Source organism: Corvus cornix, chromosome 18, assembly GCF_000738735.6.
Source record: "Corvus cornix cornix isolate S_Up_H32 chromosome 18, ASM73873v5, whole genome shotgun sequence".
Classification (NCBI taxonomy): Eukaryota; Metazoa; Chordata; class Aves; order Passeriformes; family Corvidae; genus Corvus; species Corvus cornix.
The window spans coordinates 6366463-6383144 of record NC_046347.1 but is presented as its reverse complement, the minus strand read 5'-3'; the positions used below and the strand labels follow the sequence as shown (position 1 = coordinate 6383144).

The window sequence follows — 16682 nt, the reverse complement described above, 5'->3', positions numbered from 1 at the left end:
TATGCGGAAATTTTCATTGGACTCTTGGAATGAATATTTATTCTGATCTGCAGGTGTTAATTTCTGAAAGCTCCAGTTCAGCTTCTGCCTAAGCACTGTCTAATTAGCATGAATATAAGCACATTTAAAGTATTTTCCTCTTCTGCAGGCAAGAACAGCAAACCTGAGTGTGAGAAGGAACTCTAAAACTCATCTTCATCAGGGATAAAGAGAGGAAGGTTGTCTTTACACTGTCAGTAAGATGTTCAGCACCTCTCAACTCCTCAGCTTTAACTAATCCCAAATAGGACTGTGAGCACACAAGTGCTTGTGCAGACACCCAGAGCTGGGGGAGATCTCCCTACACAGGCATTTGAGAGCATCCAGCCCCAGCTGGCCACAAAGAAGGAAAAAAGGTATAAAAAACAGGAGGGTAAGCAATTGCTGATAAATAGGATTGTGGATCCATAGCTGAATTTGGACTATTTTAAAAGAATCTTCCTGGGAAGATAATAGAGATGAACTTGCCAACAAGTTTCAAAAAGTGAAACATGCCTGAAACTCTTGGAATATGGGTGATAAAATACTTCTTAAAAATGAACTTTTCCATGTGAAAAGCTGAGATTCTGACTAGTCTAAATTGTATTCCTATTGAAAAAGCATTTTCATATGCTGATTCCTAGCTAACTTTATCCCATAACCCCTTCCTCTTTTCCATAGGGATTCTTTGCAGAGCCAGATAAATTTGTACTTTGTAAGCAAAGCAACCAAGAAAGCAGAGAGAAGTTGGTGGCAAATTGGCACAGTAGAAAAATTGATTTTCTAATAGCCTTTTTCAGAATAATTTCTCACCATTTCTTTAGTATTTGAGCTTATGGAAAAGTGTCTTTCACTCTGCATGGAATAAGGCATGTGTGGGAATGATGTAAGGGGACAATGGTTCTTCTTGGTATCCACAGCCTTGGTTTTGGTTACTTGTAAAAATACTGATTTACACAACTGCAGCATACATGGAGCTGTACAGGAGATCAGAATGTGGAACAAAAGACTGGCTCTTCCCCCATAGCCATAAACACAGCAGGGAATGGAGAAAAAAACAACCAACTAAACAAAAAACCCCAAAGCAACCAATCATAAAAACAAAACAGGAAAGAATAAACACAAAATCTCTTGACCAAGTTAAGCAGAGGATTGATCCTAAGTGAATCTCGAGCACAAATTCATGCTGTAACCCAAATTTCCTACTTTTCTTACATTGTGCATTGTCAGGGGGAAGAAATGAAGTTTTGGCAGAGAGGGAAGTGTCAGGAAAAGCAGATAGGTTCAGGATAGGGGTTGTTTGTTTGTTTTTCTTTTATTTCTACCTCTTCTGCAGACCTACTGTTTTCTCAACATAAAAAGTACACAGATGCTTTTGAGGCATACAAAATGAGAACAGTAAAACAGCCCTCTGTTAAACTGGAACAGTAATATTTGCAGCTGGAAAGGCTAATTTATTCACCTTCTTTAAAGAAGTAGAAAAAGCAAGCCAGGACAAAACAGCTCTCTTCTGCTCAAAAAAAAAAAAAAAAATCCCAGTGAAATACGCTACTAGGCAGAATAACTCATGATTTTGCATGCCACAAAGGATTTGCTTTGACACATAATGAATTTTATTGAGGTCAAATTTCAAGTTATCTAAATACTAGTTTACCTCCAGAGATACAGGGCTCAGGAAATTATTTTGCAATAATTATGCATCTTTTCCTTGGCACTGATTTGAGAAGCAGTGAATACTGTGAATAACATTGCTCTCAAAAACTTGCTGAAAAAAGCTGATAAAACTTTTGTCTCTTTCATGACTAAAAAGCTGAGTTTATAAACTCTATGTTTCCACTATAATTTCAGTAAAGCATCACCATGCTTCTCTGGCTACACCACAGCTCAGACACTGCAGTTTTCATTAGGATCAGTTCATGAGATGTCATGGCTGGAGTGGGCACAGGATCACAAAAACCAGCAGCAGTTCCTTCATTGTTTTAGAGAGTTTATGAAAACTTAATAGGCTTAGAAATTAGAACATCCTGGCAGCAAAGGAACTAGGGAAATAACTAACTACAAGTGGTGTTTTCTAGCTTTTGTAAAATTGAATCATTAACCTTAATAATGGTGTATTTTGACTGTGGAGTAAAACAGATGAGCTTTGAGGGCGCATCCTTTGCCCTGGGCAGGAAGCTCTGTGATTCTCAGGCACTCGGATCTGCTGCTCTGGGTGCACAACTGCAAGAAGGGCTTTTTATTATTCTTGACCTGTGTGTGAGGACATTTTTTTCCTCCTTTCTATTAACAAAGTTAGTAAAAAATAAAATATTCACTTCTGTAGATGTATATGTAGAGATACAGACATGTAAGGATATATAGCTGCAGGTAAATAAAGCAGTGAGTGCATTAATAACCTACACAACACTACAGTGTTAATTACTTAGCCTGAAAGATACTTCTCAAACTAATTTAGCACAGCCTTTTTGCTAATGCTATGCACAAATAGTAAAGCAGAAGATGCATCAACAGTTTAAAAGAGAATTTAAATCAATCAACTGGCTATATCTCATCCGCTCAGCAGGGAAGGATGTGTTAGGAATGAATGTACTAAAGAAAATGTAGAAGCAAAATCAAGACCTTAGAAAGTTGGAACACATTTATTAATATGCAGTTGAGCAAATGAGATTTAAGCATTGAATGTCCACATCTGTCTTGCTAGATGGTAAACATAAGGAAATTAAAACACTAATTTCAATATACATCCTATAAATTTCTGTCTGATCTGGATTCCGTTGGAAAACCTCTGGGTTTTCAAGCAAAGACCTCTCTGAAAGAAGAGCTCTGAAATCAGGCAGCTCCAAAGGTCAGTGCACGTCATTGTAACTCACTAAAAAGGAACTCAGGCCCTCTGGATTTTAACATATTCAATTTTATCTTTTGAACCCACATAAAAAAATGGAAAGAGCAATTTTTCATTGATCTGTATTTCTCACAAATTTGTTGGCTTCTCTGCGATTTACAACCTTTTGAATATTTATGTAAGCCTTCAGATTTTGAAAAGGCAGCTCTTTTGACATCCCTTTAGCAGAGACAAAAATTATCCTTAGCACAATTTTTAATGCAGATTCTTCAAACAAAACCAAACTAAAATGTCTTTATAGATTGCAAGACTAAGTTAGGGTAATGAGTTCTCCAAACCCCAGTTATTCCTTTAAATACTTATTGGCTTAGCCTATTTCTAAACTAAGGTTAATAAACTAAGAGGAGCATGCAAATGTGATTTTTCCCTCCTTCATATAATGCTTGTGACTGTCACAGCACAGGATGAGAGCTGTCATCAGTGGTACAAAAGTGGCTGTGGACACACAGGATTGTGAACAGCTGAGTTCTGCAGTCAGTGAAAGTCTGTCTTAGAATGCCCCAAAGTATCTTTTTTTACTCACAATGGAATATTTTGGATTAAAGAGAGCACGATTTCACTGCAAAGCTGGTGTCAGCATGCCCAGCAATTATTAATACAAGACACCATAAATTTGGCTACATCTGCTTTAGGCTTCATAGTTACTAACAAGCAGAAATCACTGCATTAATGGAGCAGTGGAAACACAATGAAGCACTTCATTATCCCTAAAAGGCAGCATGTGGGCACATGGGCTCTGTGGGGTGTTACCAGTGTCCTTGGAGCAATTTCATTCCTTCACATCCGATGGCATATAATTATCACAAGACTAACCATGACCCGTGCAGGTCCTCTATTAAAATTATATTTTGTTACAGAATGGAGTATACATTATTGAAGCACATTATTTTGATCACTGAAATTTGACATATTGTGCTCATTAGCCAGTAAGCCTGAATATTTAATTTATGAGGTTAACACCACATTTTTTACAGACCAGTTACTTACAGGAAGTAAACAGGCAAAACTGCAGAGGAGTGAATGGGAAAAGTTCCTACTGAAAATGGTGCTTTAAAAGCAGAAAAGTGTCTCATGCCATATGCTGGTAGATGACACATTACATTAGGCAGGTAAATGGGTTAATTGGGCTCATTAACATCATTTCCTTTTTAAAACTTTTCAACAGAGAAGATGAAAAGATTATGTTAATCTTTACACTTCTCTCTTACATTTTACATTTTTCACATGGACCTTTTTTAATCAAATATTGATTATGATGCCTGTTGTTCTTCAAAGCCCAGCAATTAGATTGCAGCTCCCTCCCAGTAAGTGGTGTTTTCTTATCTTTATTTCCCTTCTCTCCACATTTTTTTTTTCATAAACACAATGTAAGGTCCATTGAATTCTTGCCAGAAAGGCCACTCTGGATGTTTTTATCCGATGGCCAAGCAACCTGCAGAGCCTGAATCCCCCAAACCCTTCCTGAGCAGTGGAGCAGATCCCACAGTTCTGTCCCACAGCTGAATCCACCACTCCTGAATTAAAGCCACGGATTACAGCCGTGCCACATAAACCAGATGAGTTTTCCTTTTCTTCCTGGCTGTGGCAGTCCCTGTGGGATACAGGTAAAGGCTGTGTGGGATGGGTGGACGCTGCTCTCTGCTGGCAGCAAGGAAAGCATGCAGGAAACAGGAAATTTCCCCTAAAACTACCTTCAAAACCAAAGCATTTCCACAATTTCTTTCCATAATGTTGCATACAGTGATTAAGCATAAAGGCAGAGGAAAGGTATTGGATAAAATAACTCTTCAAATGTACAAATATTCATTAAAAACACCTACATAAAACTGGATCTTCTGTAGAAAATCATTGCTTAAATACAATTTTGAAAGTTCTTTTTTGTACATATATCTCCATACACCCAGAAAATACCTCAGGACAAGGATAAAGATCTCAAAAGTTTGGAAAATCGATAGAATAACTGTCTCCTATTTGAATATGGCAATCTCCTCTTTAAGAGAAGACTTCGCAACACCCTTTAAAGAACTATTAAATAACTTAGAATAACAACTCTATAAAACCACTTTATTTTCCAGCTTGGGCCCCCTCTTAACAGCAGCCAGAGGAATCAACACCATAAAACTACTCCTAAAACTGACTGGATGCCATAAGCACAATATTAAGAGAATGCATGTTCTCATGTAGCCACTGCTGTGAAAGAAAGGAATGTAATCCTGCTGCAGAGAGCAAAGCAGGTTGCCCTGGCAGGTTACCTTTGAAATTCTGGTTAGGTGCAGTGCTTCCTCACTGTCCCTAAAGTCAGATTTCAGATCACAGACCTGAAGTCTATGTAAACTCTGCTTTCAAGCCCTGAAGCAGCCTCTTCTTTGCACAGGGGAGGTGAAGGTACTTGCTACAGTCCAGTCAACTTAAATCAGGCAGGACAAAACTTTGTATCACAGGATGTGGTCAAGATACTGTGAACAACCATCAAAACAACCCCATTAAATGAAAGGAACTTGCTTGAGGGACTCAGAAAAACATGATTTAGTTTATCAGTACACATAGAAACTCAAGTTTAGATGACATTAGCCGGAGAGTGAAATTTTCCATAGGACAATTCTTCCTAGCTGTCAGGAAGAAAATGAACCCACCTGGCAAAGATGTTGACATTCCCCAGTGAGACAAAAAAACAACTGCACACTTATTTTTGCATTTTTTCACTTTGAGATCTGTAGATGGGGGATGCTACAACCAATTTAATATTACCGTAGATGGGGGATGCTACAACCAATTTAATATTAGTGTTAATGCTTTAATGCTTCATGGAGCACCTGTCCCTCCATGGAGCTGCTCACAGAGAGTTGAGCAGAAATGCAGTGGTACGTCTCAGGTTCCTTGGGATCCCCGTGGCACTGCTGCCATTATTGAGGGGCAGAAAGCAACAGTAAATGGCAAAGTGGTTCAGGTGCTGCTCACAGAGGAGGAGAGCCCACCACTTCTACCCCTCCCAGAGCCTGCAGAGCTGCTTTCCTATTCTGCTGGAACACTGGACTCCAGGAGGAAAGGATGGAAAGGCCAGGCAGCAAATGATCAAAAACTGATTATTGCAGCACATAAAACCAGGGCACTACAATTCCTTCAAAACACAGCTCAAACCTTGGTGATTTGTTTCCCTCCAAGGCACTAGGCCTTCTTTGGACTGTATCTGTTTTCATCCTAAAGAAAGGAACATCAAATATTGCAGATAAGATCCAAGGACACCAGAGCAGGCAGCCATACACAATTGATTTTCCTGCTCCCTTACATTCAGTGCTGCTCCACTGGCAGGTACTGATACAAGTTTAAAAATGTTCTTGGAACTAATCTTCAGCCCACTTTTAACTAGAATAAATCCAAAATGTACTATTCACTATTTGAAAAGGCCTCAGGAAGCGGAGGGCCTGTGCTACCTCTTGAAGGTGAGCGTGAACTGCAGATGTAGCATGGAATTGAAAGGCAAAGCATCCATCCCCTTTCCTCTTGCATTCCCTGCTCACATTTCTAGCATGGCTTCACCCTGAAACAGGCTTTCTTTTCTCCTACTTGGAGTTTTGAAGGCTATTTTAACAGAGGCTGTAATGTAGAGACGTAGGCCGCAAAGGAAGTTCTGAAAAATACTAAGTTCAGGACTAATTCAGGAAGAAAAGATGAAGGGAAGAAGATGCACAGTTAGCTGGGACAAAACAAAAATGTTTCCACAGATGCTGGTTAAAGAACACCATTGGGGGGAAAAAAATTTGTTTCTGGACTGTTTTGTATGTGGCTTTTTTTGCTTGGTTTGGGGGGGTTGCTATTTTTTTTATTATTGTAGGTTTTTTCCTAATGGTCATAAGGTCTGTAGCACTTCAAGATAAATGTGCATCAGGGAGATTGTGTTTCTTTGGTGTGCGTTTTTACTGACTTTGCTTATGTTCCACCTTTCAAAGAGCAGAATTGGGACTTTTTTTGTGGTCACAGAGCCAACTTACACAGAGGTACCACAGGAGTATTCAGATCTTACTGAGAAATGAAGTATGGAATGTATCAGCAGCCTATGCCTGTGTGGATGTCTTGCATCAAGATAAAGATAGAGAAAAATGCTGCTGGGGAATTATGTGCACAAAGCCCTGTGAAGTAAGAATTAAAAGTAATGAGATTAAATAGAAAATAACTACATCAGGAATATGTTATATTTTATGTTAATAAATTAGGTAAAGCCTACCAAAGTTGAAGTGTTCCATATTGAGATTGAAGCCCATGAGAGTGCTCTCTTCTACTTGGGGATTTTGCCGCAGGTAATATTACCTGTTCGGAAATGTTTCTAAATCTGTGAGGAAAATGGGGTCAACTGAGAATGTGGTCTGATCATTAACTTGGACGATTTTGAACCTCTCTGTTTTCTCAGACCAGTTTTATGGATGATTTAATATGTTTTCTTTACTGCAGTCTCATTTCTAGCACATAAGATAAATGTGAATATTGATCTTTCTTAAAAAGAGGAGGTCAATATTTAGTGCTTATTTCTTCCCCAGGTTTGTTTGCTGAGTTTTCATCTTTGTGTAACTTTCAAGTCAAACACACAGAGAACAAAGCAGAGCAAGAAGCAGCACAAAGGCCACCATGCTGAAGCACCTGAGATCCATCTGACAAATTAAGGAAATAGTTATGTAGATCTTAACAGGTCTTTTATATGAGCCTTTTAAACTACCCTATAATATTTTATCCAGTCCACATCTGAAAAATAAACACTCTGCTTTCTGGAGTGGCAGAGACTGTAGACTGTACCAGGATAAGGCACCATCTTTCCCATAAGGTGCCCATTCTCCATACTGTTTCTTTTGTAGGGGAATGTACAAAATGCAGAAAATACTTCCTTGTTAACTTTTGCACCTGCAACCTTTTGTAAGGCCACATGCAAGTCTGCTTTCCCCAAAACCAACTTAGTTTGATGTTATAAACTGAGTCACCATCACTTTAAAGGCTCAGTACTATAAACATGGAAAATCCTTCTCTAATCGTAGTGAACAAGATCAGAACCTCATTTTACTGCAGCAGCAGTTAAAACTGCACATAGGGAAAAGAAATTATTTGCTCTGCAAAAGGCATTTGTGGGTGTTGTGCTTGCAAACAGAGGGTGAACACATTTAAGTGTTTCTGTATCCTAACTGCAAATGGTTATATTTGAAATGTACACCTGTAAAGGTGGTAAGATTTTGTGGTTGTGTATAAACCAGACAATATCCTGAACTGCAAGAAAGAAATTCACATTGTGTTGTGATGGTCCTTCCCGTAATCAAGCACAGCCAACTATAGAGCCTGGGCAAGTCACAAAGTCTCCTCACAAAAAAAAGTTCCTCGGTATGTCAGCCTTTTCATTCAGCTGTAATCTCGGTACATGGAAAATATAAGACCCTACTTCAGAAATGGGCATGTCCTGAAGATGCAGTTTGGTGCTGAATCTCAAGTGGTCTCTGCAGGTCCTCTTTCTTTGGGCACACACACCAGTAAAACCAGTGCTTCCCATAAACCTAAGAAGGCACATAAAAGGGCAAGGCCTTGCATTTTTCATGTTGAAGATCTTAGATTTTGTCCTGCCTGGTGCCCAGTCTGTGCCCATGCAGGAGAATTTTACAGTCTCACTTCTAGTGTTCACCCCTCCCCTCAGGTCAGAAATGAGGCACCTCAGATGCTTCACTGCTTTCCTGGTATTCCCCATCTACAGGTATGCAGGGAAATTCTGGTTCCAGAAAGTCAATACTGTGTCATTATGAGCACTGCATTTTTATGAAGGGGGAAATAAGAAAGACAAATGTTACTCCTGGTCATGAATTTGCCTCTTATCATTTCCCCTCTCTGGTCTGTGGAAAATGAATTCATATTAGAGGTTATTTGGGTCACTTTTACTTCGAGAGAGAAAATAATGGTAACCTCATTTGAGATTTATGCCAATTTAAGTAAGAAAATGGATTCTGAGTATTTCACATAGCTGCTAAATTTAACTGAGGGTTCAGTGAAGCATGAGCTTCCAAATGTGAGTAAGAGGCTGTAACCATTTTCCTGTTTGTTTTTAAACTACATTTGTTACTTATGATTGGCAATTTTGTGTCATTTATATGCAGTGTACTCAAACTGAGTTCAATAAACTGACCTTCTTCCACCTATTAAGCTAAACTTGGTATTTAATTATTATGCATGCAAAGTCAAGTAGAAAAAGTAAGGATCATTTATAAATGAAATCATTGTGGTTTATTTGCAGTGAACAAGAATATCTGTCTTTATGACTTTCCATAAGAAATTTATTACTACTTACTTTGAATTGGAATAAACATAAAAAAAAAAAGAGAACATCTATATCAGTGTGAAGAACCACAACAATCAAAAGCTGTTTAATCTCCTCCATTTAGTTCTAGTGCACAGTCTGTTCAGTGTAACTTTTTGTTACACTGTTGTTGTTATGCACAACATACTGTGCAAGAAAACAGGTCATTTAAGCTCCGTAATTAGTATTATAGATAAAATGACACTGCTGCAATGTTAATTACCATAGTACTGATGTAGTATAGGATATAATACATAATAGTCATGTCTTTAATTTTAAATTGAAATGCAACAAAGCATATTATTGCTACACTTCTACTTCTTACATTAAGTGAATGTTATTCAAGTGTACATTTGTATCCATACAGAATGTTTTAAAATAAATCATAATTCTAACTCAAACTGATATATTTGACTTTCTAATGGCATAAATTAAAGAACTTCTTGATTGAAAAACTTTTTCTAAGACAGTGGAAATCATGACAGAATTATATTCCATATGAAAAATTTCCAAAATCATTTTCTTTTTCATTACAGCAGCTGTAAATCACTTTGCAAATGAAGCACAACATTCAGCCTTCTTAAAAATAAAGATGAATCTCAAGGAGCTGTTTGATGTGTAGTAGGAACTAGACATATATAATCAAATCAGAATTAATTCTGCACTTCTCTGGCTAAAAGATCTGGCAATTGTACACATAAAATATTCATAACAAAACAAAGAGACATGCATGGGCAGACAGTGAAAGTTTTTACCTGCAGCTCCAGGAGGAGTAGAGTTCCCTATTAATGAATAATTGCGTCTCTGCTTTTTGCAACACCTTTACTTTTGAGTAACTTTGTTATAAATATTAAAAGAAGGGGGAAAAAATTAAACTTCAGATTTGTTCGAGTGTACTTTAATAATTTATGTCAGCTGAAATGTTCCCATTTCCAGTGCAGAAATTTTGAAATGAAGCCATTATTCAGACCTGGCATGAAAAGTACTCTAAAAACCTACTTAATTAGAAGTGCAACAATCCTATCCACCACATCAGCCCACGGCTAAAATGTGTACATAGGGTTTTAGCAAAATATTTGAATACACAGTATAAGGTTCAAAGCAGAAATTGAAGTGTGACCTGAGGTTGGTTATTTCATCTCACAACCCCAAGATGCATCACTGCATTTGAGTGAAGGTGTGCAAAGAGCAAAATCTCCAGTTTCTAAGATTTGCAAGTTATTTTGAAAAACTCCTTTTTTTTTTCTCCCCTCCACTCCGTTTAGGTCAGTGGGACAATGTACAACACAGGGAGACACGTGTCCCTGCGGTTAGACAAGGAGCACCTGGTGAACATCTCTGGGGGCCCAATGACCTACAGTCACCGCCTGGAGGAGATCCGGTTACACTTCGGCAGCGAGGACAGCCAGGGATCAGAGCACCTCCTCAATGGCCAGGCCTTCTCTGGGGAGGTATGTCACGCTGGGGGGAGGTACCACTAGCAATTACCCACCTCTTATTTCTGCCTGAAGGTATTTGCAAGTTAATCTATAAAAATGGTTTCCCTGTAGCCATTCTGAAAATCAGGGAATTGCTTTTTACTTTTTTTTAACCAAGCACTGCAAATTTTGTAACTCATATCTGCAAATGACACTGCTGTGTTTATTGTATATAGAGACACCCTCTATTCTCATCTGTGCTAGTTACAAAGTAATCAGGTCTCTTTGGATGGGGTCTTTATGTCTCTTGTAAAGGCAAATACGAGATTAACCACAAAGCAATGCTGGAAGTGCTTCAAATTCCCATAGAAGTGCTACGTTTGCTTCTCACTGGTGTGTAACACTTTACCTTGAGTACCATTCTGCCTTTGATTCATGCAAAAATAAGATGATACTTCATTCTGGAAATGACTCCACGGAACTCTGCTAAAGAAATAATGTTATCTGCCTGTGTAGTCCCTGGCAGAATACTCATGTTGTATGTTAAATACATATCTATAACTGTCCCAGGAAATACCATCATTTCATGATCCTGATACCTATTCCAGAATGGCCCATTATTCTTGCTGGAAAAATATTTTAGTGGCTTAGATGGAGCACTTTTACAAGATGTACTGTAAAGTTTGCAGAGTTTCTGGGACAAACAAGGTGGGATCTTTCCATTTTCCTCACATAGGGACATTTTCACATAAAAGAGATGTGTGAAGTTGGCAGTACCCCATCCTCCTTCAGCTTGGGCTGTGAACTACCCAGCATGCAACTCCACAGCTCAAAATAATGCTTCACAATAACTCTTGTGTTACTGTAGGGATTATATTTAAAGCCACTCTGTTACCATTCCTTCAGAATACCAAAAAAGAACAGCTTTTTCATTGTAAAGCATTTATTTTCTCAGAGAGGGGTAATCAAATGAACATCTGTATTATGCATCGCAGACTGGTGATGAGTCAGTAATGTGTGGCATTTTCTTTGGCACTGAGCAACAGCAGTTATTTAAGAGTAAGAAATTAATTGTAGAGTTGTCAAATGATGGTGTTATAACTGATGGTAATCATTGGCTTTGTTTTATAAGGTACATGTAGCCATTGGCAGCTTTTTTGTGAAATTTCTAATGTCTTACACAACTGATTTTGGTTGCCTTTGTTAAATTCTGTAAGTGAACTCATCGTGTATTGCTCCTTTAAGGGCTGGAAGTAAAGGATTCTGTAGTAAACAAGGTCTTTGCTTTGCTGTTCAGACTTACACAAGACCAATATTCAAACAAAAAAAATGTTGACTGAGCATGAAAGCAAAAATCTGCTTGAAACATACCATGGCACTTGTGATGTATGACCACCATTTCAGATGCTTTTAAAAGAGTGTAGTGGGTTCAGTTCAAACAGAACAGGGCAGAAACACCAATTTAGTGTAATGGTTTGGTCCAAAATACTCATTACTTATTTACCTTCTGTGAGATATGAATTAGGGGAAAGCAAAGCAGGCACAAAACCTAAAAGAATATAAAGAAGTTTATTAACAGACCTAAAAGGAAGGAAAAAATAATCAGACTAAACCTTCAGACCACTTCTCCTCCCCCGACCTTACTCCCTTCTCCCACTGACAATGCAAAAAGACAACCCTTGAGATTTCCAGTCAGTTTACCACTTCTATAGTAACCTTTCTCAGTTCACTTAGGGAGAGGAGTCTCTCTTGCTCATGGTATGGAGACATCTCCATAAGAAGCTCTCTTCATGGCTTCACAACGAGACAGCCGCCCGGGTTGGTTCTCTGCTCGCATGTGAGAGTCCCTTCCCCTGACTTACACCTTTCCCTACAACTGTTTTCGAGGGTCCAGTCTTGAGCTACTGGGGTACCATTTTAAGGATGAGCTGTTCAAAAACAAAAGTTCTCTTCACCCATCTCTGGGAGCATCTTCATCTCTAAGAATAGAGGCCCTCCTCCTTCCCTGGGAGAAAAAGGGTCCTCATCATCTTCATCTCTAGGACTATCTCTGGGAGCATCTCTAGGAACTGAGGTCTTCTCCTTCCGATTTGGAGCAAAAGGGTCCTCATCACTTCCATCTCTCCCTGTTCAAACTTCTCATTAAATTACAGCTGCTTCAGCATTTGCTTATTCCAGCACAGGTGCTTTTGCTCACAAGTACAAGTTGAACGCTCCACCCCCCATGCTGTCGTGATATTACAACGGGTACTCTGATACATCATAGTCCATCACCACCATAGCTTTACAACAGAATTTCAGCTTTAAGCATCTCCTCTTCCTCCTCCCTCAGGTTTTCAGCTCTTCTTTCTTTACTTAATGTCTGCAGGCTTCATCTGTTCTGGAGGAAACTTACAGCACTAAAAGGGTTAATCTTACCCAGCCACGCAACTGGAGTTTGCTTTTGCTGTTGCTCACGTGATCTTTGCCGGACATCAGGGCAGCTTCAGCTGAATCTTTGGCCACACTGGAGGGGGGGGTGTGGAGCTGGGCCACGCCGTCTGCATGTAACAGGGATGTGGGGGGCTGCGGGTGGAACAGGGCCCATCGGCTCCAGGACTGAGGCCCACATGGGCCGGGCCCAGTTAACCTGTCCCAAGACCAGAAGCAAGAGAGGGCTTCCCAGGGTTTGTCCATTCTTAAATGTGGACCACAGAGGCGGTCAAAATTTTTAAGTGGCTTAAAAAATTGTCAATATTCAAACTAGCCAGTTGATAGGTTCTGTCAGGTCATGGAGGAAGCTGTAAGCACCTCTTTGCAAGAAAATCACTTCCGGAGCTATGCTAACCTATGACAAAGAGCTTTTAAGTTTTTAATGCATCAGTCCTAGATTATTACAATGTAAAAATGTAGAACATTGTTTGGCAATACTTATTGTTATTAGCTAGGCTCTTCTAGTTTTAAAAATAGGAGTTCTGAAGTACTATTAATATTTGGTGTTTTCTAACAGAGACCTCAAGTTTTTCTTAATAAAAGCAGAAAACTGAGCTAAGTGGAAACTGCTGTCAGTCAGTCAGGCACAGCTGGATCTACAGTGTGTGCAGGGTTCATCTTGTTGTCTGAATTCCTCCTGCAGTGAATAGAAAGAGCTCAGCACCTTCAGAGGATTGAACAGTCCTGGTAGCTAGAGCTGGGTCTCTTAGGACAGGACAAATCACTGTGGAGGTGCATCTCTCTAACAGCAGAGCACAGACAAAGAGCAGACAGAGGAGTTTAGATTCAATGACTTCCTTTCAGATACTGACCTTAATTCTGTCCTTTGTTTTTCAAGGTTTCAAATGCTGTTTTGGGCAGATGGACAGGTGAGCTCCAGCAAGGTCAAGCATTAATTATTAATTCAAGTGTACACCTGCACAGTTAAGTCTTACTTCTAGAACACACTGTTCCAAAGTGCAAGCCCAGATGCAAATCAATGGTGCTGAATGGCTGCAGATTTCCAGGGAAGGGCAGCAGCTGATGGAGTTATTTGAGTGTCCACCCGTGCAAGTGCTGCCTGTATAAATGAGTGATCTTCCACAAGCCCTCAGCACTGGGGGTTGTAACATCTACATCTCCCAGGGACGAGAAGGGGAAAGCTGTAAACAAGCCAGCTGACTTCCTGGGAGAGTGTCTTTGTGATGTCATGGATGCTTTCAAGGCTTGCTGCTAATTACTATTCACTCCTGCCTTGGACAACGCTGTCAGTGGAAATGGGATAAAGAAAAATAACTGCCTAGGTTCATTAGTGTAATTTAGCTGGTGCAGGTAAGAATAGCAGTGAATATTTACTGACATACGCTTTAGGAACCAGGGAAAAATCATTGCAGGACTGCACTGTGTGACTGCTAATTGCACACTGAGCTCCGAGGGCACTACCCCATTACTGCTAGTCCGAGCTGTGTTGGACAAACCCTCTGTGGGCTTTCCAGAAACCTCGGTTATGCTGGGGAAGCAATTCCCAAGTTACCCAAGAAGGGTGATCCATTCCAGTAGATGACAATCAGAATTATTCCTGCTGCTCCTTTCCTCCATTCCCATCCATGTCTCTCCCCTCATTTTCACTGAGGTCTCCCAGTTATATTAGAGTCAGGACATTGAAGAGAGAGGGGGGCCTGGGGAGAGGGCAGGGGACAGGGCAGCACCTCTCCCTCCCAGCACTGCCAAACTTAGACTGGCTCAGACCTAAATTAAATCCAAGTCCAGACAAAGCAGAAGCCTTTAAACAGCCCAAATACACCTTGAACCAGCTGCAATGTCCTTTACAAATCCTACCTGATGTCCACACTAAGGAAGTAGTTTATTTTATTGCCTAGTTCTGCAAGTGCGCAGGCACCCAGAGCAAGCTGGAGAGCACTGGAGTGGTACCATGGCATGAAAAACAGCCTACAAATAGCAAATTGCTTCACAATGTCCTGTGCACTGAATGATACCAAGAGGCTTGTAATTTCCAGGCTTTAGCTTATAACTAGGTGTTAAAGGCTGTCAAGAGAGATCTCTACAATAATCTGGTTACCTTTTAGCCCCCAATTATCACTTTAGTAGACAGAGTAACTGAACTAATGTTTAAATAGTTTAGAACTGTGTATCAGATTATCAATATGTTTGGCACTGGTAGCATGGAAAGGCAGGCAGGCTTTGGAATGCTTAAATAAATAAATGGACCATTTACTTGTCCCTATGGTATGGACTCGAGTGAGTTTTAATTCCTTATTCTGTGCAGGAGCATCCTACTGTATTATAATGATTAAAAGAAAGTCTTGGCTTAGGCAAAGTCTCCAACTAAGACACCAGTCATTTGTGTCTGCTGCCTAATGCCTCTATGCAAAACAGGTTTTAATGCTTCAGAGTCTGTATCATTTAATGAAAAAGACCATTTTCCATTCAAGCAGCAGAATTGGCCTGAGTGCTATAGTTTAGGCACTGTCTGCCTTGTTAAAATAAAAAGGTAACCATTTCCAAAAGGTTCATGGTGAAAATAGCACCCTTTAACTTTACCGTGTGTCAAAGTCGTAAAACATTTTTATGGTCAATTTTTTTTCCTAAGCATAAAAATGAAAAATGTGCTGCAGGAGACCTCCAATCACTTTGTGGCTGTGCATTTTGGCAGCCTTATCAGTGCCACAGCAGAAAGTCAAGGAGCTTAATTATTTGGGGTTATGCACTTTTCACAAACTCAGTGGCTGGAGACTTTCAAACAAGAGACTGTAGTCCACAACACATGAAAAAAAAATATTTCTTCTCTGCCCACCCTTCTAAAAACCCATGGACTGATTATAAACACACAATTATTTCATTTGATTCAGAAGAGTTAAAATGAAAGTGAGAACAGGATCTAAATAAATGGACATGTATTGCTGTCACATAATTTGGCATTGAGATTTCCTTTTGCTGCTGCTAAAAGCCACTGAGGAAACCAACACCAAAATACAAGAAAACGGGGATAAAAGGGAGAAGCTGGAAGTTCAGGAACACCAGTCTCCTCTTGCTACTGCCCTTTCTTTAACTGCAGGCGTGTTCTGTGTGAGTGGGGGACTTCTAGTGATAGTAAAGGATTACTTATCAGGGAGATCAATGTTGTAAACCCAACTTGGGATATTTTCAGATAGACAGCCTACGAGAACCAGCCAGCCAGCTGGGATAGTTTAATCCAGCCTGCAGCAGAATTAGATTTTGTGTTAAATCACAAACAGTGGCTCTGTTACTGAGACCCTCTGTACACCCCTAACTTGCATGTGAGGTTCCAAACAGCCTCACCAAAACACCTCATGGTAGTGTCATTTATAGAGGAAAAGCTTGAAATCAGATTGCACTAGCACAACATCCTTCCTCTTCTTCAGGGGAGGAGGATTAAATCACATAGTGATGCCATTGAGGAGGAAGATGGGAATCACCTGCTTCTTCCTAACCCCACTCCTCCAGGTGCTCACAGAGCCAGCTGTGAGCAGCCCCTACTACACCAGGTAACCCCAGCACTGCTGCCAATAGCTCACAGAAGGAAGTTCAAAAT

The 16682-nt window shown here is 39.8% G+C and overlaps 1 protein-coding gene across 3 annotated transcripts in view; it reads left to right on the top strand.

Annotated features, from left to right (window-relative positions):
* Positions 1 to 16682, top strand: part of CA10 (carbonic anhydrase 10) — a 188507-nt gene that overhangs the window by 138215 nt on the left and 33610 nt on the right. For all 3 annotated transcript variants that reach the window (XM_039562227.1, XM_039562229.1, XM_039562228.1), the window contains exon 5: positions 10505 to 10690. In XM_039562227.1, coding sequence (XP_039418161.1) covers positions 10505 to 10690 — 186 coding nt within the window. The remainder of the gene's footprint in view (positions 1 to 10504; positions 10691 to 16682) is intronic.